Source organism: Cebidichthys violaceus, unplaced genomic scaffold (genome assembly GCF_023349555.1).
Source record: "Cebidichthys violaceus isolate CVI_PGR_0920_01 unplaced genomic scaffold, fCebVio1.0.p SCAF_23, whole genome shotgun sequence".
In the NCBI taxonomy this organism is placed as follows: domain Eukaryota; kingdom Metazoa; phylum Chordata; class Actinopteri; order Perciformes; family Stichaeidae; genus Cebidichthys; species Cebidichthys violaceus.
In genome coordinates, this window is record NW_027176406.1 from 5,771,089 (window position 1) to 5,795,826 (window position 24,738).

A 24,738-nucleotide genomic window follows, 5' to 3' on the forward strand; every position below is an offset into this window, starting at 1 on the left:
TTTTTTTTTCAACTCTGTGTATAATTTCTGTATCAGATTGAGACTGAATAAACCTCCCGCAGGAAAACCATTTTCGTTTACTCATTTGTTTGGATGCCGGCAACTCACTCCCCATATTTGCTTTTCATGAACATGACATTGGGCCCATCAGGCGGAGTAACCTGGCATTTACTCTTACTAGCCCCCATATCTTCACTTTTTCACTTATATGGGTCTATCGCGCGTATCTCTTTCAACAATATAAACACAGTCGTCACCGTGAGTTTCAAGATTTGTTTCTGGCACAATCTGAATAAAAGCCGTTGCTCTAGCCTCCCAGTCTAAGCCATTATATAGACGCAGTTGTCCTTACGGACTCTTTGTCTCTTTGGTCAAGCGACTTTAGCGCTTACCGCCTAACCCCAAGATGGAGCAGGCGCTAAATGCTCACCTCTGTTTCCCAGCATAGGTCAAAGGACTTCAGCGCTTAGCGTACCTCCCTCCAAGGTCTGCAACATGCAACACTAAACACTCATCCTTGTTTTCCAGTTCTCCTTTTTTAGACAACATTTACTTACAGACTTTCGTTTTACAAGTCCAAGGACTTCAGCGCTTAGCGTACCTCCCTCGAAGGTCTGCAACATGCAACGCTAGACACTCATCCCTGCCTCGTTATCTACGGGTCAAAGGACTTCAGTGTTTAGCTCTAAATCCCAAACACTCACCCTTGTTTTCCAGCTACCCAATCGTCACTGCTCAGAAAAATGCTAAATTACTAAAATGCGAGTTGCGCCAACATCCTCAATAAAACCCACAAAACAAAATTAAAAACCCCAATGTGAACAATAATAGACATATTTGCTTTTCAGTCTCACGATATGGTCTTCCAGGATCAATTTCACTCATACGATTATTTTTAATAATTTCAGCGACTCACCAAATGAGAATTTGTAGTTATTTGGGCTCAACGGGTCCTTCAGGATCCCAGTGAAGACGACCAGGACAGGGATCGGGCCTCTCTCTCTTAATTTTGTCTGGAGGTACGCAGAGGCAGATGGGCCAGTTCACCGATCCCTGTTGGCTCCTGACGATCTTGCAAGGGATCCTGTTCGTGACGCCAATTGTGGTGGAAAAAAAAAATCCTATACCCGCTTTGCGTGAGTCTTCTAATGCTGAAATACATAATACCAAAAACCAGGTTGTCTTTTAAGTATTTATTCTCTGCGCAGAGAAGGTTCAATCATCACAACAGAATGCGTACAGTCTCAGTGAGGAAGAACCTCGAAAAAAGTGAACAAGCTTTCTTTATACAGAATGAGCAAAGGTGGGGGCTGATGGCCGATGTTACAGACGTTTCGGTCTCAGACTTTTGGTCTCAGACTGATGGAACAACAAGTGAAAACAAACGGCCAGCAACCAAAACAAGCGGCCCAAAGGCCTTGGCATGGAACAATCTCATACAACACAGTTAGTTATCTATGTGAACAGGCAAGGGAGAATTATTCTTTTGCACAACAGAGACACGGTGAAGTTCAACAAAGTCCAGAGCAAAATGACTTATGCATGAATTCAATATACTGAGGAGAAATATATACTACGTAAAAAAATACCATTACACCTTTAAGTAGGTCAAACTTACTGACGAACCTAGCAGAGCCAACCTGGTCCACACAGTCCTCCATACGTGGCAGTGGAAAAGAGTCCGGCTTAGTCACTTGATTAACCTTTCGGAGATCCGTACATGGTCTAAATGTTCCATCTGGCTTCTTAACAAGTAAGCATGGGGACGACTAACTAGATAAACATGGCTCAGCAATGTTGTTCTCCAGCATATATCCGACCTCTGCTTCTAAATGTTCTCGTTTCTCTGGACACATACGATAAAAGTGTTGTCTAATTGGCTGGGCATCTCCCACATCAATATCATGTTCCATAAGATGAGTACGAAAAGGGGTATCAGCAAACAGGCAAGGATAACCTTTTATAAGATCCACCAACTCTGTTCGCTTTGGTTCAGGTAAATGTTTCAACATTACATCCAGCTTGGCAAGTGACTCAGAGTTTTTTAAACGTCCCTTCAAAATGACATCATCTGGTGTATAACACTCTTCTTCATATTCCTCTGTCGGATCAAGAGGTGGAGGTGAATTACCAGCTGGAACCACTGCAGCAACAGCGGCACACCCCGACCCAGGACCTGGCACAAGTGAATGGGCAAAGTAGGGTTTTAACAAGTTAATGTGACAGAGCTGCACAGACTTCCTTCGATCAGGGGTCGCGATTAAATAATTTAGGTCAGACACTTTTCGGGTCACTGTATAGGGACCAGAGAACTTAGCCTGGAAAGGAGAGCCAACGAAAGGCAAAAGTGCCAGAACTTGATCACCTGCACTAAATTCACAGCGTTCTGCACGTCGATCATACAGACTCTTCATTTTATTTTGAACTGCCTGTAGGTTTTCTTTCGCCATTTTATTTGCCTGGTACAGCCGGTGCTTAAAACCATTTACATGATCTATTAAGTTTTTTGGGGCCTCCCCAGCTTTCCAGTCCCTGTGTAGGGACGCTAAAGGGCCTCGCACTGTGTGAGCAAAGACCAAATCATTGGGACTAAAACCCAAGCTCTCTTGAGACACCTCCCTGGCTGCTAACATCAACCAAGGTAACCCCTCCTCCCAGTCACGGTCCAACTCAGTGCAATATGCACGGAGGAGGGACTTCATTGTTTGGTGAAACCTTTCTAGAGCCCCCTGGCTCTGGGCATGGTATGCGCTGGACTGAGAATGTTTGACATTTAACTGGTTCAACACTTCTGCAAACAACTTTAAACTGAAGTTAGACCCCTGATCCGATTGAATTATTTTTGGGATGCCAAAAATAGACATAAACTGTGTCAGCGCCTTTACAATAGACTTAGTGGTAATGTTTCTGAGAGGATATGCAGCTGGATAGCGTGTAGCCCGACACATCACTGTGAACAAAAAGTTACTACCAGCTTTGGAGCGTGGCAAGGGACCAACACAGTCAATGATCAGATGCTCAAATGGTTGTTCCACAACTGGAATAGGATACAAAGGACCAGGCTTTATTGTCTTATTTGGTTTTCCAGTCAACTGACATACGTGGCAAGTTTTAATGAAAGCAGAAATGTCTCTTTTCAAAAGAGGCCAGTAAAAGTGTCGCCTAACTATCATAGGTTTTTCTTACCCCTAAATGACCTGCAACTCCATCATGAGCAGTCTGAAGTACAGCAAGTCTCACACTAGAGGGTAGAACAATTTGTAAAGTTTCTTCTCCCATAAAACCCTCTCCCTGGGGAACCCATTTCCTCACCAACAGGCCATCTTGGAGAAAATAACCATGGACTGAACTCTCCACCTCGTCATCCTGGAGAACCCGGTTGTACAGAGCCTGAAGTGTTGGGTCATGTTTTTGCTCTTTCTGAAGGTCACTGCAAGACACAGGCAAGGGGAAAGCAGGCACAGGAAACAGACATTCTTTTCTTATCTGAATGTGCAGAACTGGAATCGCCACTAGGCCTGCTCATAGGACGCGTCACTGCACAGGTGGGATGTACAGCAGAAGGTGTTTTGGAGGACTCGGACTCTTCTACCTGGGAGGATAGAGTATCCACTGACACATCAGGCCACACCTGACTGCCAGCCAGGTCATTTCCTAAGATGACGTGTATTCCCCCCATAGGCAACGAAGGGCGCACTGCCATGATCACATCACCTTGGACCAGATTTGAGACCAACGTCAAATTATGCTGTGGCGCAGAAAAAACTGTCAAACCCATCCCTCGGACTGCAACCAGCGTCCGTTTCAGGAGAGAAATTCAACGCAGATTCCAAAATAAATCATTCCAGAGCCCCTGAATCTCTTAATATTTTTACAGGTAATTTTATCTCATTTCCTACCAGTGAAACATAACCATCAGACACAAATGCAGCATAACCAGGGTCAATCTCCTGATGAGCTGAAGAAATTGTCTGTTCTTGATCCAAAACTGGAACCGTCTTCGTCTGACTCAGTGAAGAAGGTTTCGTGTGTGCCCGCACGGCAGCAATGGCACGGTCTCTTTCTTCAGCAGGCAAAGACACAGCAGCCCCAGATGGTTTTGCTGGTAAAAAAACAGGCTTTGATTTTTTTTTTTTTTTTTTAACATTGGACACTCATTTCGCCAGTGACCCTTGCCAAAACAATAATTACAGACACAATTGGGGTCCATCTTTCCCCGTAAACTCCGGTCTGCCTTAACGGAAAATTTTTCTGTCCCTTCTGACCAAAACTTACTGGAGTTGGCTCCCACATTACTCTCTCTGAAGCCAAAATCTCCACGACCACGGTTCTCACCAAAGAATCCTTTATGAGTCAGGACAAACTCATCTGCCAATCTGGCAGCATCTGTAACCTTGCATACGTTCCTTTCCTGAATGTAGGTAACAACACGGTCAGGCAAAGCATTTTTGAACTGTTCAAGCAAGATTAATTCCTCCAGGTCCTCCATAGTATTTACCTGTGAAGCAGCACACCAGCGATTCAAATTAGTGGTTAAATCACGAGCAAACTCAATGTGAGACTGCTTTTCTTTTCTGAGTGATCTGAACCGCTGGCGATAAGCTTCCGGTACCAATTCATATATCCTAAGTACAGCAGCTTTAACCAACTGGTAGCTACCACTATCAGTAACACTCAAGGCTGAAAAAGCCTCCTGGGCCTTGCCAGTGAGCACACACTGAAGCAAAAGAGTACGCTCAGCATCCGACCAATTTTGTGCCTCTGCTAAACGTTCAAACAAAACAAAGAAAATGTCAGGATCCCTTTCATTAAACTTTGGAACTAACCGCAAGTTAACAGCAACATCAAATGAGGGAAAAGCAGGAACTGAATCTCCTACCTTGGTTGGATCAGCCTTAAGCTTTCCTTCACTCATAAGCTCCAGCTTATATCGCTCCAACTCTAACTGTTGTCTTGCCTGAACATGGGCTAGTTCAACCTCCCGAAGATGTGAATCTTGCCTTAACTTTTCTAACTCCACAGTATTTTTATGTTCCTCTTACATTTGTAGCAAGATAAGTTGTTTTTGTTGCTCAAATGTCAAACCGATTCCAAGTCCAGTCAAAACAGGGGCCATTTTGTAAACTTTGACCAACTCACTCACCTCGGGGGAAGCTACCTCTGAAAATGTATCAATTCCTACAGGTGACTTTGCAATCCCCACTGTGACAGGCAACACTTTTTTCTCCAACAAGTGATCCTTTAATGTGGCCAACAATTCATCTTTATTCAACTTTTTAGGAAGTTCAACACTGTAATGGTCTGCTAATTTCAAGAGCTGATCTTTTTTGTAAGAATTTAGCAAATCACCATTTGGAGACTGAACAAAGTCTTCAATGGAAGCCATTTTACCAGTTCACCTGCAACCTTTCAGGCACTTTTCCAACAAACCACATTCACAACTGATACAAAGTTTTCCACCACAAAACTAAAGGATGACAGGCTGCTTTAAATAAGGAACCCCAATTCCTCTGACTAACTGCCTGACCATGGCTAGCTGAGTAACTCATCCCTAGACTTCATGCAGGTTAGTGGCAGGATGAATTAAGCACAGAACCCAGTAACCCGGTTAACCTTCAGCAAGCTGAAAATCACCTAGACAGTCATGGAAGTGCCCCCGAGCCATTGCTCTAACCACTTACTGCACAAAAACAACAAACAAAAACAAAAAAAGGGTCAATGACAGACAGCTAGTGCCCCTCATTGCTTATGCCTACCAGGAAAAGGGTTCCAAATGACTCACAAGCCTGTACTACTAACAGCAAGTCAGAAAACACAGTTTAACCAAAAAAATCTGTGTGGACTAAACTCCCTTTAACAAGGTTACATTTAACAATTTCCTAGTCCTAACCTTTCTAGATCCCGGACGAGCCCCCATTTGTTACCACCTGGCTCAAGGCTGGCAACAAAAAGGGAGGCCACACACACATATCTAACCCAAAAACAGTTTATTTGAGTTACATAAACATAAAGCATAAATGAAAAGAGGTGCAACAGGCCCTGCTGCAAGAGAGAGAGACACTCCCTGAAGTGCTGTCTTTTATGCCTGCAGGACCATAGCCAACAGAGTGGGAGGGTCGTCACAAGTTGTAGTCAACTAGTCTTATCTCACCTATGCCTCTGTTTATCTACATCTCCAATAAATAGTTATCTTTAGTTAAATTGAACTTGCCTGTGTGCATATTGTTTCCTATAAAAGTTTAATATATATTATACCTGTGCTAGCTATGGTAAAATATACTATATAATAGAACTTCTTTAGTTCTGAATTTATCAAACTCTCCCGATTTAAAAAACAGAACTTGTGTCTTTAAGACCCAATTGCAGAACTTGTACCCTGAAGGCAAAAAGGGTGCTTTTTTTTATAACACCTCGGCCGACATGTTTACAAAAAACTAATGTTTCTGACTTTGCACAGAAGGGAGGTCAGGAAAACCTAATGTTCTTAATTTCACTGCAGTGATATTCTGACAAAGGGGAACGGCCCCTCAGCAGGGCTGGAGAAGTCAAAGAACTAGACTCTCACAGTGCTTGAGAGGGCCTTGTGGGTCAGGAAGGTGACACCAGCAGTTAGTTGATCCTGCTTGACATGAAACTGCCTGTATACACTGTTGGGTAAGTTTGTGTGGACAACATGGAGAGTTTGTCTTTAACTAAAAGTCAGTTCAGTGGACCTTTATCTTCAACATCAGTCGTTGTCTTTGTCTTGCTTTGCTCTATTGTTCTCTGAGCTTTAAAAAAGCCAACATGAACGACATTCCACTTCATCTTGGATGTTGGAACACACCTTTGGCACCGTTACCATTTGCTTCCTTTTTTAAATGTTTTGTTTGCTTTCTGAGAGTGTGTTTCTTTCATTCATGGCAAGGCGAGATCCTTTCAGTACGTGAGCCCTACACATCCCTGACTTAGTGAGTCACTCACTTTTTGTGTCGGGGCTGTTAGACAGTATACGGTACACACTCTTTGTGAACTGATAATGTGGGTGTGGCCATGTTAACAACTAATATTAAACAGAGGCTTTCTGCAAGAGCTCAGACGGAGAATTGCAAACTAATGAAGAGGAAATGGCAGCTCAAGCAGTCAGCGTGCTTATCACAGGAGCCAACAGAGGCCTGGGCCTGGAAATGGTTAAGCAAATGCTTGAGGGCTCCTGTCCAGTGAGAAAGCTGTTTGCCTGCTGCAGGGAACCAGATGGACCCAGGGCTGAGGTGAGTTTTTACTTCCTCTTTGACTCATTGTGCTCTTCAACAGAACAGAAAAATAAATCAGAAAAAGGTTTGCAAACCACAATATTGCATGATTTAGAAGAAGCAAGAGTCATAGATGAAAGCATTACATTACATTACAGTCATTTAGCAGACGCTTTTATCTTATATCTTATATTATATATAAGTAATACGAATACAATAAGTGCAACAAGCTAGTATGAATACAATAAGTGCTAAGTGGAAGGCTCAGGGTAGCACTTCCTGAAGAGGTGAGTTTTCAGCCTGCGCCGAAAGATTGGCAGCGACTCCGCTGTCCTGACGTCAGTGGGAAGTTCATTCCACCACTGTGGGGCCAGGACAGAAAACAGCCGTGACCGGGTCGATCGGCCGCCAGGACCTCGGAGCGACGGGGCAACCAATCGCCTCGAGGCAGCAGAGCGAAGTGGTCAGGCGGGGGTGTAAGGCTTGACCATGGCCTGGAGATAGGAAGGAGCTGTTCCTTTCACTGCCCTGTAGGCTAGCACCAGAGTCTTAAACTGGATGCGAGCTCTTACAGGTAGCCAGTGTAGAGAACGGAGAAAGGAAGTTGTGTGGGAGAACTTGGGGCGATTGAACACCAAACAATTGAACAGCAGTGGTGGAAGACATATTCAGATATTTTGCTTAAGTCAAAGAAGCGTGTAAAAATAAAGCAAAACTCCTATTACTATCAAAAATTGCGAAAAGTATTCATGCAGAATGGATTTTTTCTGAATATAGTGAGTGATTCATTCATGTGTGCATGACTTTATTTCTGCAGTTGGTGAAGCTGGCGCAAATTTTAATGACTTTTATACCGTTTGATAGCTCAACCTATTATAATACATAATTATTTATTAGTTGATTTAGGTTTTGTATTCATTTAAATCTGCAAAGTAACTAGTAGCTAAAGTTAGCAAATAAATGTGGTGGCGTATAAAAAAATATAAATACTCAAGTAAAGTATCTCAGAACAGTACTCGAGTAAATGTATTTCATTATACTTCATGATTATTTGTTTTTATGCTTTTTTCATGCTGAATGACCTATTTTCAAGAAACGAGATTTGAAGTGGTGCTTTTGTGTGATTCTTTGTGAAGAAACTTTTTTTGTCGATTAAATTGACTAACTTGTCTTTTCTGTGTATTTCAAGGCCTTGCAAACGCTGGCAAAGAAGCACCCTGGCGTCATCGTTGTCGTCCATCTGGGTACAAGCTCTCTCTTGTGTTACATTGTGTTGAACCCTCCGTCCTGCTCCCATGTCCTGGCACGCACTGGCCTCGACTCTATTAATAGCTCACGGCTCTTGATATTCATCTGACTGTCTGCTATTGACCACCTCTGATGCTCACTTTCTTTCTCTCTCTGTCAGACGCCACTGACCTTTGTAGCATTAAACAGTGTGCCCAGCAGGTGGGCTCTGTGGTTGGGAAGGGGGGTCTCAACCTGCTGATTAACAACGCAGCCATGCTGGTTAAAGCCACCTTGCAGGAAACCACTCCTGAAGACATGCAGAACAGCTTCAACACCAATGTCATTGGCCCTATGAACATCATTAAAGTAAGGGAGAGGAAGATCTGGCACAGAGAACTCTAACACTGTTCATTGAAAGTTTCCTCTTGCTGACTTTCTTGCTGGTGGTCATCATTTAGGAGTTTCTGCCTCACCTTCGTGCAGCAGCGAAGGCCAGTGGGATACCAGGGATGTCCAGCAGAAAAGCAGCCGTCGTCAGCATCACCTCACTTCTGAGTTCAATGGAATATGTAAAACAGACATTTGGCATTTTCCCTGCCATCTCCTACCGCGTCAGCAAAGTGAGTGACAATCTGTTTACACTGTGACTTGCTACTCAAAGGCTTCATCCTACATTTAAGTGCAGCTGTTCACCCATCACCTCAATTGCTTCATCCGTGCCCCCTCTTCTCTCCTCAGGCGGGTTTGAATATGCTGACACTGTGTGCTGCAGAGGAGCTAAAGACGGATAAGATCCTGTTTTCTCTGATACACCCTGGCTGGGTGCGCACTGACATGGGTGGAGAGGATGTGAGTAGCAAGAAACAATGTTGAGGAAGCTCTGAATGATACTTCGAATCGAATCGAATATCTGATACCACACTGAGAAAGCAAAACAACACCAAAGACATCACACAAAGCTGAATTATCAAGTGAGACAGATACCTGAATTGAGAAAGACTTTATAAGATGTTGCTCAATATTAGCAATCATAAATATGACAGAATCAGATTCATAAAACGTATTCATTTTAACGATTCATCCTACACAGCACAGGCTTGTTTTATTCATGCGTTTCACTTCTTTAAAGTCAATTTTAAGCCTTTAAAGAAATTTGCAAAATCTTGTGGTCCCTCGAGTGATTACAGATGTCCTGTAGGCTTTCACTTGCCAAAATCAAAATAAGATATGGATCAGATATGAAAGTTTCCCAGCCGGTCAGGAATGAAAATGGCCAATTGAGTATGTTTTTTTTGAACAACAGATTTGAACCACTTATAGGTAGAGTCCTTAACTGGCCTGTGAGTACAACCATTAGATTCTTAACTCAGAGGAGAGATGACCTCCTGTGTGAGCCTTCATGTTAACTGTGTGTTTCCGACCACCAGGGGGAGGTCGATGCTCCGGAGAGTGTGCAGGGGATGCTCAGCGTGATGGCCTCCCTGACTGAGGAGAAGAACGGAGCCTTCCTGACCTATCAGGGCAATACCCTGCCCTGGTAGCTTTAAGCAACCACTTCATAAACTGCAGTCAATCACTAAATGAAAGTGAAATAAACCAATACTTGTGCTCATTATTTCGCCTACATCATGCTCATTTTACACATAAGTGTGTACTTTGTTGATACACTCTTTGGTGATTTCTTGAATTTGAAATACACTTTGAGTTTTCCTTTGTTTGTTTTTCAAATCACCATGAGGCACTGTTCCACACAGCCACCTTGGCGGGGCAGATCTTAAGCGGGTTGGGGTTGTTCCCGTTTATGTTGGCTCCAGGGCAGAAGAAGGGGTACATCTTCTCAGTGAAGAAGTCGGTGAAGGCGTAGATGGGCGTCATGCTGACAGGGTTGGAGAAGGTCACCAACGTGTCACCAAATGTGCTTACTGTACTGAACCAGCTCCGCCATCTTCTCCCACACATGGTACTTAAGGGAACTGACATGCTTGGCCACATTTATAAGAGCGCCCGACACTTTTTCTGGATCATTCTGTGGTATCTGTGCTCTGTGAGAACAATCACACACAGAAATCTATCATTACTGAACCACTAGAAAGCTTTATCTGGTAGACAGGTGCAGAAGACAATAAAGCTGTTACCTTTTCTTTGTGTTGGTATAATTCTGAAATCAAGAGGAAAAAGAGAGTATTCCAAACTGTTTGCATGGTTAGATGAATTCAGAGAAAAACATTTGCAAACACTTACCTTGAGGAAGAGAGCATCACTGGAAGCGATCTCATTCTCAATGGCTATGACGGCGTGCGAGAAGGTGAGGATACCTCTGGTGATGCTCTCGGACTTCTTCCTCACCAGCTCCTTCTTCTCCTCGTCCTCCTGCTGCAGGGCAGCCAGTCGAGCCGTCTCTTCCTTCTGCAGAAACTCTCGCAGCTGCTCAAACTCCTCTCTGATCTGTTTTTCTGTGGCCTGAGTCTGGTTCTAGCACACACGGAAGTAAGGCTCAATTAATACAGAGAGTACAACGATGTGACTGATAGAGTTTGTTACCACCTGGCTCAAGGCTGGCAACAAAAAGGGAGGCCACACACACATATCTAACCCAAAAACAGTTTATTTGAGTTACATAAACGTAAAGCATAAATGAAAAGAGGTGCAACAGGCCCTGCTGCAAGAGAGAGAGACACTCCCAGAAGTGCTGTCTTTTATGCCTTCCTGGAGGCTCCAATCAGATGGACTGGTATCAGCAGGTGACTATCCCAGCTTCTCCCACCAGGAAACCATCATGCAGCAGGACCATAGCCAACAGAGTGGGAGGGTCGTCACACCCCCTCCCTTAAGATTTGGGTTCTCACTGCAGGCAATCTCAAACATGACCATCCAGTATCCTCCCCTCTGCAACTTTGGTACCTGAGAAGCAATTTGAGAGAGGAGAAAACCAGAGACAGACAGACAGAGACACTGCAGGGAGTACACAAAACACAAGTTAACTTAAACGGTTACAGCTCGGGACATGGCATCAGCCATTGTATTTTCTGTGCCTTTTACATGCCGTATATCTAAATGATATGGCTGAAGGAAAAGACACCAACGCATCAGCCTTTGATTTAGGTTTTGGAGTGAATGGAGAAAGGTTAGGGGGTTATGATCAGTATATACCACCAAAGGTCTTACTCCACCCCCCACGTAAACCTCAAAATGCTTCAATGCCCAGATCAGTGCCAGTGCCTCCTTTTCAATGATGGAGTAATTTAACTGGTGCGAGTTGAACTTCTTAGAAAAGAAACTCACCGGGCAGTCAACACCACTTCCATTGTCCTGCATTAATTTAGCCCCAGCTCCCACCTCACTAGCATCCGCATACAGCGAAAACGGCTGGTCCATCTGGGGGGCTGCTAAGACAGGGGCAGAACACAACAACAACTTGGCAGTCTCAACAAGTGAGAGACCACTCAAACTTAACCTTTGGGCTGAGAAGAGAAGTAAGTGGAGAAACTACTGTGGAAAAGTTTCTACAAAACCCACGATAGTACCCAATCATACCCAAGAAACGAGAAAGTTCTTTCTTTGTAGTGGGAACAGGAAACTGATCAACTGCCAACACCTTTGCTCTTACTGGGCGTATTTGCCCTTGTCCAACAAGTTTTCCCAGGTAGGTTACTGTTGCCTTAGCAAAGTCGCATTTAGCCAGATTAATGGTTAGACAAGCCCAGGCAAGACGGTCAAACAACGCTCTAATGCGCTGAAGATGAGTCTCCCAAGTGTCACTATAAATCACCACATCATCCAAATACACAGCACACCTGACCAACCCAGACACCACCTTGTTCATTAGGCAAGGGAGAATTATTTTTTTGCACAACAGAGACACGGTGAAGTTCAACAAAGTCCAGAGCAAAATGACTTATGCATGAATACAATATACTGAGGAGAAATATATACTACGTAAAAAATTACCATTACAATCCTCCCCTTGATCATTACATTAGATCACTACAATAGTATATATTCTCTGCTAGAAGTGAGAACATAAGTCAATAATATTTCATAACGATTTTAGTTAAGGGCATCATTAGTAGTGAAAACACCAAGCCTGTGGAGGGAACAATCTTTATCATAGTTGGGAAAAGTGTTTAATTGTGCAGTCGTTAGAACAGAGTGCTCATGGGAATACAGGAGGAGTGGATGGGACACTGATTTGTTGATGGTTCGCACTAAAGGACAGTCTAACAGACGGATTGACACGTACCATCATCTGGATATTTCACTAGTTAGTTTGGTTAACATTGGCAGGCGAGACTAGAGAAGTTGACTGACATGTAGACAGAATAATTAAGGTGTTGAAAACACAGATTTCGTTGTAGCCTGTCATCAATCAGGGGCATATCAAAACATCAACACATAATACTCAAAATGGTTTACATAGGCACATCATTACTCAATAAGGTTAAGGCATTAGCTGTTTGTTTTTTTTAAATTGTAAGCAAATCTATGTTGTAGCAAGCTAGGGAATGTTAACATGAACATGGGAAGAGAAGTCTCCTGAGACGGGGTGAAACACAAACACTGGACCTCTCTGTTGAACAGTATCATAAGACAACATATCAGTGAGTTTCATAACAAACAATAATCAAACAACTTAAACGATTTGTAAGAAATTCTATCATATTACCATAATGCACATTCAGAATCAAGTGTCAGTTTAATCGATTACTTTATCAGGTAAACTAAACAAAAGCACTAGCTGTTTTATGAGATCATATTTCTCAGATAACAAGCTGTAATAATAAACATAAGTATTACGCAGAAATGTCACTATTAAAGTACTACTCATCAAAGGGAGGAAAACAGTCGGGCATTGAAAACAAGTCACATGTTGCAGGATTGGCCTTTTTCCTTCTTTTCTAACAGCATGTCTAGGGCCAATTTAAATCAATGTAGTGTATTCATATCACATGTTATTTGCCGTTTAGTTAAATTACGAACCGTTTCTTTAATTTGATGGTTGCTGGTTTTTGGTTCTATGTTATTTGGTTGCTATGGTTTCTCATGCATCAATTATTAGGAAACACAATTATTATTGCACAAAAATACAGAAAACACATTGAACCTCTTAGGCCACACCCCCCCGGACCGTGGAATGTGTGCCATGGTGCTGGAGATCTGCCTTCCATCGCCGTTACTTAGGTGCTCGATGCGTTGTTAGCAAACAATACATTTTCTTTAAAATACAAAAAACTGCACTCTTTTGTGTACCATGCTGAATTAATACAATAACATTCCATATTTCTTTGCTTTATTTCCACTGACCGTTACTTTAAGTCTAGTCTTAAAATCCTGAAATCTACAGATGAATGATACTACTTCGTCTATTCTGATAAATCCCTGCTGTGATACATCGTATTGTATTGTAATTCCTAATAATAACTTAATAAAATACAAATATTTATTGCTGCAGTTCTTTTATATTCCTTAATGCCAGTTAACAACCAATTTGAATACAGTGATATTTATATTATTTAATGTAGAGGCTCAGCTCATCATGTCATCATGTTATCTTGAGAGTTTAGATAGTAGATACTTTATTCATCCTGCAAGGGGAAATGTGTTTGTTACAGCAGCAGAAAATATACTAAAGCAATTAAAGTAACAGAGTAAAAAAATTAAAGTTTAAAGTATAAAAATGCACAATATATACAATAAAAATGGCAGAGTAAAACTATAGAATATATACAAAAAACATGCACAGTAGTGTATACAATGAAATAGAATGGTATCATTAACTAAGCTAAAATAAACAGTAGTGCAAAATTTAGATTTAGTATAAGAGGTGCAAAATGTTCTAAAACGTTTGTACTCATTGTATTTAAATGGTGTTTTTATTTGCTTTGATGATGCATCAAGATTTTGATGACCAGTTGAAGAAAGGGATTATAACCTGCATGGGACAGTTACAAAGTAAAAGTATAAGATTCAATCTTATTCAATCTCTTATCACTGTTAGAAGACTGGGATTTTGGTAGCCTTTTAGACAAAGGTTGTGGTTTTAAACAACGTTGCTGAATATTAAATTCTGTACAAAATGTGGATAACACACATACTACATATCTCCCCTGTACCATGTTATCTCTGCTGTGAGCTAATTTAGCGTACTACTGGAAGAGAGCATGTGGCAATTGTCTGCAATAATTGAATATCATAAGTGAGGGATATTTCTGTAGGCTCACCTAGCATGAGTGTTGTGAGCTAAAAAGAGTAACCTGATAATAAAAATTAAAAAACGCTTGCTTAGTCGTAGCATCAGCTGCAGCATTTCCTGTTGAAATGGGATCAGAAGCGTTAGTGTGAGCATCACATTTCATAACAGACAGTTTTAGGGAATACATTCTTTACTTGTCATCTGAATATAAGAAGTTTTCCTAGCAACTATGACAAATTAATTCATTATTTGTCTTTACTTAAGCATGAATTTGCATTTATTGCCCTCTCAGAAACATGGCTTACTGAGGACTCTAGATACATCTTTAAAATAGCAAAATACAGTTCAGTTCACCATGCAAGAGAGGATGGATCTGGAGGTGGAATATCTCTGTTTATTCATGGTGACTATGAATTCAAAAGTTTGTCTTTACTCTAGTTACCTTTTCCCTCTTATTTATAAAGCAACATGAGTTACAGAGTTACATGAGTTCTGTATTCAAGATTAATAGAGCTAAACATATTAATACAATAATGGATAATACATCGTTCCACAATAATGGTAGGCACATCTAATGTATTAATCTAATGTGTGAAACGGCAGAAAGGAACCATGAGCTCCCCATGTTCCTGAGTAAAAACTGATGTCATGTAAACGTCTCTTTGGTCAACGTACTGTGTGAACGGTGTGTCAAGTTTAGGTAGTCCAAGTGTCGGAGCTGACAGTAAAGCGTCCTTTATGTCATTAAAGCAGCAGTCGAGCAGTCAGTCCAGGTCAGTTTGTTCTGCGCAGAAAGATGTTTACCATGAATCATGGAAGACAGGAATGCCTCTCTTTCTGAGTAGTTTAGGATCCACTGATCTAATATGACGTCATTCATATAAAGCTCATCATTTGTTTCTTAGTTGTGTTTTAGGCACATTTTGAATTGCCTGTATTCTCTTGGGAGAGAGAGTTTTGCCCTCTGCTGTGATCACATGTCCCAGATATGAAACTTTATCCAGAGCAAATTTCAATTTGGACGGATAGCCTTGTGACCATTTGCAGCCAAAAATTAAGTAGGATAACTGTAATTGTAAATTACTCTAATCTGCATGCTTCTTCTGTGGGGCTGCAAATCATGATGTCATCAACATAGTGTAACAAGGCAGAACCATTTGGTAACTATAAATTAGCCAGATTGTCTGTGTGCAGACCATAGAGAGGAAGGCACCTCAGACAGCTCAGCCATGTTTACAGACGGAACATTTCAAACCATGGTGTGTGCGTGTGTGTGTGTGTGTGTGTGTGTGTGTGTGTGTGTGTGTGTGTGTGTGTGTGTGTGTGTGTGTGTGTGTGTGTGTGTGTGTGTATCAAACATAAGTTGAGTTACTCTTTTACTGTTAACATTGATGTACATCATATTCTATATACATATTACTGATGTGAGTTGAGTCTTACTGTGCAGCCAGTCAGACATGTCCTTCCATCTCCAATAATGGGCCTCGTGCATAGGACACATGTGTGAACTCCCTCTTAAACAACTCAGATTGTGTGGGAGACAGAGAAACAGAGACAGCAGCAGCATTTTCTGTCCAATAAATGTCCATCATACATAATTTCTCTACCTACCAAATTTATAGGGCAGTGATCAGACAGTAGAAATGAATGTTTGTCTGTGATGTTATCTAATATACAGGATAAGGGCTTTGTGTACATTTCACTAATTGGTATTCTCCTGAGCCAATCAAAAATGTAACATATTTACCTTTAATAGTTAGCGTGTCTTGTGGTAACTTTCTAAAAACTAAATTTTTGTTCGAGTACATCTGGCATGTGGGTTGAGTGGTGTTTGTATGGTTTCTAATGTGTGTATTGATGTACAAGTTTGTCATAGGCAGAATCTAAAGTTAACTCACCCTCTGTTGTAATGCGTGTGCGTCGAATGGTCCATCACTGAGGTCCGCCCCGCCGCACCTGCTCCTCCCCTTGACTGCTGATGTTGAGCCCTCCCACCAGTCCTGCCTCCATAGAGATTGTGGGCCGTCCCTTAGACAATGTCCAAGTTGCCACTTTTATGGCACACAAAGTTTTCAGCCGGTGTCTGTTTTCCAAAGTAAATTTTCCTCCTCGCCTGTCATGGCCTGGTTTCATTGTCAGCTGGGCATCCTGACGTTTGCACTGACGAAAGTCTTTGCTTGTTCTCTGTCGCTGTACTGCTTCTCAGCGTGTTCAGCATCTTGTAATATGGTTGCAGTCTTCCATATCACACAATTCTCTTTAGTGTGATGTTTTTCAAATTCATAGATGGCAGGGAAGCCTTCTTACAAAGTTCTGTCGTATATAACATATTCCAGGTTGATTACGGCTGGTGTGAATGCCGCACCTCTTTTATGATAACGCACAAAGGAGGTCATAGTTCTCCTGAATTCTGTGAAGTTGCTCTTTGAACTCTCCAGTTCCGGTTCATATTGTCACCAGTGTTCATTGACGGGCTTGTAGCTGTGGGCGTTGACATGGTGCCTGTAGATTTTGATGAGTCTCGTTCTTCTTCACCCTTGGAGTGTTGAGTTTGGCTGGAATGTTGTTTGTGCCTGGGGAGCATACAGCAACGGCGTTGCGGAGACCAGATCAGGATCCACTCGACTATGTAAAACAAATACAAAACAAAAAACAAAAACAAAGTTCAGCAGTATATTTTCCTTTTCTATCAGTTGTATGTGTCTTATTCAAATACATCTGTTTCTTTCTTTACCTCTTGGACATCACTTCATCTGTTTCTGCTTCGCCTTTTCCTCTCTGCTCCAGATACGGTTTGAGTTGATCCAATTTTTGTCGTAGGCTTAAGTTGCCTTTTCCAGGGAACCCCCAATTTTATCCATTCTTCCAATTGTTAGGCCGTCTGATTATCTTTGTCCCACATGTATTTTATTATTGGAGGTAAGACCTTGGCATCGGGCTGCTCAGGTTCATTATATGACTTTTCATCATTTCCAAATGTTTCACCTTTATTTTTATTATATATTTTTTTTCATATCATTCTCTTTTTTTTTTCAACTCTGTGTATAATTTCTGTATCAGATTGAGACTGAATAAACCTCCCGCAGGAAAACCATTTTCGTTTACTCATTTGTTTGGATGCCGGCAACTCACTCCCCATATTTGTTTTTCATGAACATGACATTGAGCCCATCAGGCGGAGTAACCTGGCATTTACTCTTACTAGCCCCCATATCTTCACTTTTTCACTTATATGGGTCTATCGCGCGTATCTCTTTCAACAATATAAACACAGTCGTCACCGTGAGTTTCAAGATTTGTTTCTGGCACAATCTGAATAAAAGCCGTTGCTCTAGCCTCCCAGTCTAAGCCATTATATAGACGCAGTTGTCCTTACGGACTCTTTGTCTCTTTGGTCAAGCGACTTTAGCGCTTACCGCCTAACCCCAAGATGGAGCAGGCGCTAAATGCTCACCTCTGTTTCCCAGCATAGGTCAAAGGACTTCAGCGCTTAGCGTACCTCCCTCCAAGGTCTGCAACATGCAACACTAAACACTCATCCTTGTTTTCCAGTTCTCCTTTTTTAGACAACATTTACTTACAGACTTTCGTTTTACAAGTCCAAGGACTTCAGCGCTTAGCGTACCTCCCTCGAAGGTCTGCAACATGCAACGCTAGACACTCATCCCTGCCTCGTTATCTACGGGTCAAAGGACTTCAGTGTTTAGCTCTAAATCCCAAACACTCACCCTTGTTTTCCAGCTACCCAATCGTCACTGCTCAGAAAAATGCTAAATTACTAAAATGCGAGTTGCGCCAACATCCTCAATAAAACCCACAAAACAAAATTAAAAACCCCAATGTGAACAATAATAGACATATTTGCTTTTCAGTCTCACGATATGGTCTTCCAGGATCAATTTCACTCATACGATTATTTTTAATAATTTCAGCGACTCACCAAATGAGAATTTGTAGTTATTTGGGCTCAACGGGTCCTTCAGGATCCCAGTGAAGACGACCAGGACAGGGATCGGGCCTCTCTCTCTTAATTTTGTCTGGAGGTACGCAGAGGCAGATGGGCCAGTTCACCGATCCCTGTTGGCTCCTGACGATCTTGCAAGGGATCCTGTTCGTGACGCCAATTGTGGTGGAAAAAAAAAATCCTATACCCGCTTTGCGTGAGTCTTCTAATGCTGAAATACATAATACCAAAAACCAGGTTGTCTTTTAAGTATTTATTCTCTGCGCAGAGAAGGTTCAATCATCACAACAGAATGCGTACAGTCTCAGTGAGGAAGAACCTCGAAAAAAGTGAACAAGCTTTCTTTATACAGAATGAGCAAAGGTGGGGGCTGATGGCCGATGTTACAGACGTTTCGGTCTCAGACTTTTGGTCTCAGACTGATGGAACAACAAGTGAAAACAAACGGCCAGCAACCAAAACAAGCGGCCCAAAGGCCTTGGCATGGAACAATCTCATACAACACAGTTAGTTATCTATGTGAACAGGCAAGGGAGAATTATTCTTTTGCACAACAGAGACACGGTGAAGTTCAACAAAGTCCAGAGCAAAATGACTTATGCATGAATTCAATATACTGAGGAGAAATATATACTACGTAAAAAAATACCATTACACCTTTAAGTAGGTCAAACTTACTGACGAACCTAGCAGAGCCAACCTGGTCCACACAGTCCTCCATACGTGGCAGTGGAAAAGAGTCCGGCTTAGTCACTTGATTAACCTTTCGGAGATCCGTACATGGTCTAAATGTTCCATCTGGCTTCTTAACAAGTAAGCATGGGGACGACTAACTAGATAAACATGGCTCAGCAATGTTGTTCTCCAGCATATATCCGACCTCTGCTTCTAAATGTTCTCGTTTCTCTGGACACATACGATAAAAGTGTTGTCTAATTGGCTGGGCATCTCCCACATCAATATCATGTTCCATAAGATGAGTACGAAAAGGGGTATCAGCAAACAGGCAAGGATAACCTTTTATAAGATCCACCAACTCTGTTCGCTTTGGTTCAGGTAAATGTTTCAACATTACATCCAGCTTGGCAAGTGACTCAGAGTTTTTTAAACGTCCCTTCAAAATGACATCATCTGGTGTATAACACTCTTCTTCATATTCCTCTGTCGGATCAAGAGGTGGAGGTGAATTACCAGCTGGAACCACTGCAGCAACAGCGGCACACCCCGACCCAGGACCTGGCACAAGTGAATGGGCAAAGTAGGGTTTTAACAAGTTAATGTGACAGAGCTGCACAGACTTCCTTCGATCAGGGGTCGCGATTAAATAATTTAGGTCAGACACTTTTCGGGTCACTGTATAGGGACCAGAGAACTTAGCCTGGAAAGGAGAGCCAACGAAAGGCAAAAGTGCCAGAACTTGATCACCTGCACTAAATTCACAGCGTTCTGCACGTCGATCATACAGACTCTTCATTTTATTTTGAACTGCCTGTAGGTTTTCTTTCGCCATTTTATTTGCCTGGTACAGCCGGTGCTTAAAACCATTTACATGATCTATTAAGTTTTTTGGGGCCTCCCCAGCTTTCCAGTCCCTGTGTAGGGACGCTAAAGGGCCTCGCACTGTGTGAGCAAAGACCAAATCATTGGGACTAAAACCCAAGCTCTCTTGAGACACCTCCCTGGCTGCTAACATCAACCAAGGTAACCCCTCCTCCCAGTCACGGTCCAACTCAGTGCAATATGCACGGAGGAGGGACTTCATTGTTTGGTGAAACCTTTCTAGAGCCCCCTGGCTCTGGGCATGGTATGCGCTGGACTGAGAATGTTTGACATTTAACTGGTTCAACACTTCTGCAAACAACTTTAAACTGAAGTTAGACCCCTGATCCGATTGAATTATTTTTGGGATGCCAAAAATAGACATAAACTGTGTCAGCGCCTTTACAATAGACTTAGTGGTAATGTTTCTGAGAGGATATGCAGCTGGATAGCGTGTAGCCCGACACATCACTGTGAACAAAAAGTTACTACCAGCTTTGGAGCGTGGCAAGGGACCAACACAGTCAATGATCAGATGCTCAAATGGTTGTTCCACAACTGGAATAGGATACAAAGGACCAGGCTTTATTGTCTTATTTGGTTTTCCAGTCAACTGACATACGTGGCAAGTTTTAATGAAAGCAGAAATGTCTCTTTTCAAAAGAGGCCAGTAAAAGTGTCGCCTAACTATCATAGGTTTTTCTTACCCCTAAATGACCTGCAACTCCATCATGAGCAGTCTGAAGTACAGCAAGTCTCACACTAGAGGGTAGAACAATTTGTAAAGTTTCTTCTCCCATAAAACCCTCTCCCTGGGGAACCCATTTCCTCACCAACAGGCCATCTTGGAGAAAATAACCATGGACTGAACTCTCCACCTCGTCATCCTGGAGAACCCGGTTGTACAGAGCCTGAAGTGTTGGGTCATGTTTTTGCTCTTTCTGAAGGTCACTGCAAGACACAGGCAAGGGGAAAGCAGGCACAGGAAACAGACATTCTTTTCTTATCTGAATGTGCAGAACTGGAATCGCCACTAGGCCTGCTCATAGGACGCGTCACTGCACAGGTGGGATGTACAGCAGAAGGTGTTTTGGAGGACTCGGACTCTTCTACCTGGGAGGATAGAGTATCCACTGACACATCAGGCCACACCTGACTGCCAGCCAGGTCATTTCCTAAGATGACGTGTATTCCCCCCATAGGCAACGAAGGGCGCACTGCCATGATCACATCACCTTGGACCAGATTTGAGACCAACGTCAAATTATGCTGTGGCGCAGAAAAAACTGTCAAACCCATCCCTCGGACTGCAACCAGCGTCCGTTTCAGGAGAGAAATTCAACGCAGATTCCAAAATAAATCATTCCAGAGCCCCTGAATCTCTTAATATTTTTACAGGTAATTTTATCTCATTTCCTACCAGTGAAACATAACCATCAGACACAAATGCAGCATAACCAGGGTCAATCTCCTGATGAGCTGAAGAAATTGTCTGTTCTTGATCCAAAACTGGAACCGTCTTCGTCTGACTCAGTGAAGAAGGTTTCGTGTGTGCCCGCACGGCAGCAATGGCACGGTCTCTTTCTTCAGCAGGCAAAGACACAGCAGCCCCAGATGGTTTTGCTGGTAAAAAAACAGGCTTTGATTTTTTTTTTTTTTTTTTAACATTGGACACTCATTTCGCCAGTGACCCTTGCCAAAACAATAATTACAGACACAATTGGGGTCCATCTTTCCCCGTAAACTCCGGTCTGCCTTAACGGAAAATTTTTCTGTCCCTTCTGACCAAAACTTACTGGAGTTGGCTCCCACATTACTCTCTCTGAAGCCAAAATCTCCACGACCACGGTTCTCACCAAAGAATCCTTTATGAGTCAGGACAAACTCATCTGCCAATCTGGCAGCATCTGTAACCTTGCATACGTTCCTTTCCTGAATGTAGGTAACAACACGGTCAGGCAAAGCATTTTTGAACTGTTCAAGCAAGATTAATTCCTCCAGGTCCTCCATAGTATTTACCTGTGAAGCAGCACACCAGCGATTCAAATTAGTGGTTAAATCACGAGCAAACTCAATGTGAGACTGCTTTTCTTTTCTGAGTGATCTGAACCGCTGGCGATAAGCTTCCGGTACCAATTCATATATCCTAAGTACAGCAGCTTTAACCAACTGGTAGCTACCACTATCAGTAACACTCAAGGCTGAAAAAGCCTCCTGGGCCTTGCCAGTGAGCACACACTGAAGCAAAAGAGTACGCTCAGCATCCGACCAATTTTGTGCCTCTGCTAAACGTTCAAACAAAACAAAGAAAATGTCAGGATCCCTTTCATTAAACTTTGGAACTAACCGCAAGTTAACAGCAACATCAAATGAGGGAAAAGCAGGAACTGAATCTCCTACCTTGGTTGGATCAGCCTTAAGCTTTCCTTCACTCATAAGCTCCAGCTTATATCGCTCCAACTCTAACTGTTGTCTTGCCTGAACATGGGCTAGTTCAACCTCCCGAAGATGTGAATCTTGCCTTAACTTTTCTAACTCCACAGTATTTTTATGTTCCTCTTACATTTGTAGCAAGATAAGTTGTTTTTGTTGCTCAAATGTCAAACCGATTCCAAGTCCAGTCAAAACAGGGGCCATTTTGTAAACTTTGACCAACTCACTCACCTCGGGGGAAGCTACCTCTGAAAATGTATCAATTCCTACAGGTGACTTTGCAATCCCCACTGTGACAGGCAACACTTTTTTCTCCAACAAGTGATCCTTTAATGTGGCCAACAATTCATCTTTATTCAACTTTTTAGGAAGTTCAACACTGTAATGGTCTGCTAATTTCAAGAGCTGATCTTTTTTGTAAGAATTTAGCAAATCACCATTTGGAGACTGAACAAAGTCTTCAATGGAAGCCATTTTACCAGTTCACCTGCAACCTTTCAGGCACTTTTCCAACAAACCACATTCACAACTGATACAAAGTTTTCCACCACAAAACTAAAGGATGACAGGCTGCTTTAAATAAGGAACCCCAATTCCTCTGACTAACTGCCTGACCATGGCTAGCTGAGTAACTCATCCCTAGACTTCATGCAGGTTAGTGGCAGGATGAATTAAGCACAGAACCCAGTAACCCGGTTAACCTTCAGCAAGCTGAAAATCACCTAGACAGTCATGGAAGTGCCCCCGAGCCATTGCTCTAACCACTTACTGCACAAAAACAACAAACAAAAACAAAAAAAGGGTCAATGACAGACAGCTAGTGCCCCTCATTGCTTATGCCTACCAGGAAAAGGGTTCCAAATGACTCACAAGCCTGTACTACTAACAGCAAGTCAGAAAACACAGTTTAACCAAAAAAATCTGTGTGGACTAAACTCCCTTTAACAAGGTTACATTTAACAATTTCCTAGTCCTAACCTTTCTAGATCCCGGACGAGCCCCCATTTGTTACCACCTGGCTCAAGGCTGGCAACAAAAAGGGAGGCCACACACACATATCTAACCCAAAAACAGTTTATTTGAGTTACATAAACATAAAGCATAAATGAAAAGAGGTGCAACAGGCCCTGCTGCAAGAGAGAGAGACACTCCCTGAAGTGCTGTCTTTTATGCCTGCAGGACCATAGCCAACAGAGTGGGAGGGTCGTCACAAGTTGTAGTCAACTAGTCTTATCTCACCTATGCCTCTGTTTATCTACATCTCCAATAAATAGTTATCTTTAGTTAAATTGAACTTGCCTGTGTGCATATTGTTTCCTATAAAAGTTTAATATATATTATACCTGTGCTAGCTATGGTAAAATATACTATATAATAGAACTTCTTTAGTTCTGAATTTATCAAACTCTCCCGATTTAAAAAACAGAACTTGTGTCTTTAAGACCCAATTGCAGAACTTGTACCCTGAAGGCAAAAAGGGTGCTTTTTTTTATAACACCTCGGCCGACATGTTTACAAAAAACTAATGTTTCTGACTTTGCACAGAAGGGAGGTCAGGAAAACCTAATGTTCTTAATTTCACTGCAGTGATATTCTGACAAAGGGGAACGGCCCCTCAGCAGGGCTGGAGAAGTCAAAGAACTAGACTCTCACAGTGCTTGAGAGGGCCTTGTGGGTCAGGAAGGTGACACCAGCAGTTAGTTGATCCTGCTTGACATGAAACTGCCTGTATACACTGTTGGGTAAGTTTGTGTGGACAACATGGAGAGTTTGTCTTTAACTAAAAGTCAGTTCAGTGGACCTTTATCTTCAACATCAGTCGTTGTCTTTGTCTTGCTTTGCTCTATTGTTCTCTGAGCTTTAAAAAAGCCAACATGAACGACATTCCACTTCATCTTGGATGTTGGAACACACCTTTGGCACCGTTACCATTTGCTTCCTTTTTTAAATGTTTTGTTTGCTTTCTGAGAGTGTGTTTCTTTCATTCATGGCAAGGCGAGATCCTTTCAGTACGTGAGCCCTACACATCCCTGACTTAGTGAGTCACTCACTTTTTGTGTCGGGGCTGTTAGACAGTATACGGTACACACTCTTTGTGAACTGATAATGTGGGTGTGGCCATGTTAACAACTAATATTAAACAGAGGCTT

The 24,738-nt window shown here is 42.3% G+C and overlaps 1 protein-coding gene and 1 long non-coding RNA gene across 3 annotated transcripts; one reads left to right on the forward strand and one right to left on the reverse strand.

Moving 5' to 3' along the window:
• Positions 1–7,062: 7,062 nt before the first annotated feature.
• On the forward strand, positions 7,063–10,077 carry LOC137878575 (C-signal-like). The gene is made up of 6 exons (XM_068718926.1): positions 7,063–7,250; positions 8,422–8,476; positions 8,641–8,828; positions 8,921–9,082; positions 9,201–9,311; positions 9,890–10,077. Exons 1-6 carry the CDS (start codon positions 7,107–7,109, stop codon positions 10,001–10,003), a joined length of 774 nt encoding a protein of 257 aa, XP_068575027.1. The 5' UTR covers positions 7,063–7,106; the 3' UTR covers positions 10,004–10,077.
• Positions 9,447–16,760, reverse strand: LOC137878577 (uncharacterized). 2 transcript variants are annotated; one of them, XR_011103628.1, is made up of 4 exons: positions 16,551–16,760; positions 10,704–10,934; positions 10,598–10,620; positions 9,447–10,504 (listed from the first exon to the last, which is right to left on the reverse strand). It is a non-coding gene; the product is annotated as an uncharacterized lncRNA (long non-coding RNA). The 2 variants fall into 2 exon arrangements; XR_011103627.1 differs by lacking the exon at positions 16,551–16,760 and having other exon boundaries at positions 10,704–12,707.
• Positions 16,761–24,738: the final 7,978 nt, after the last annotated feature.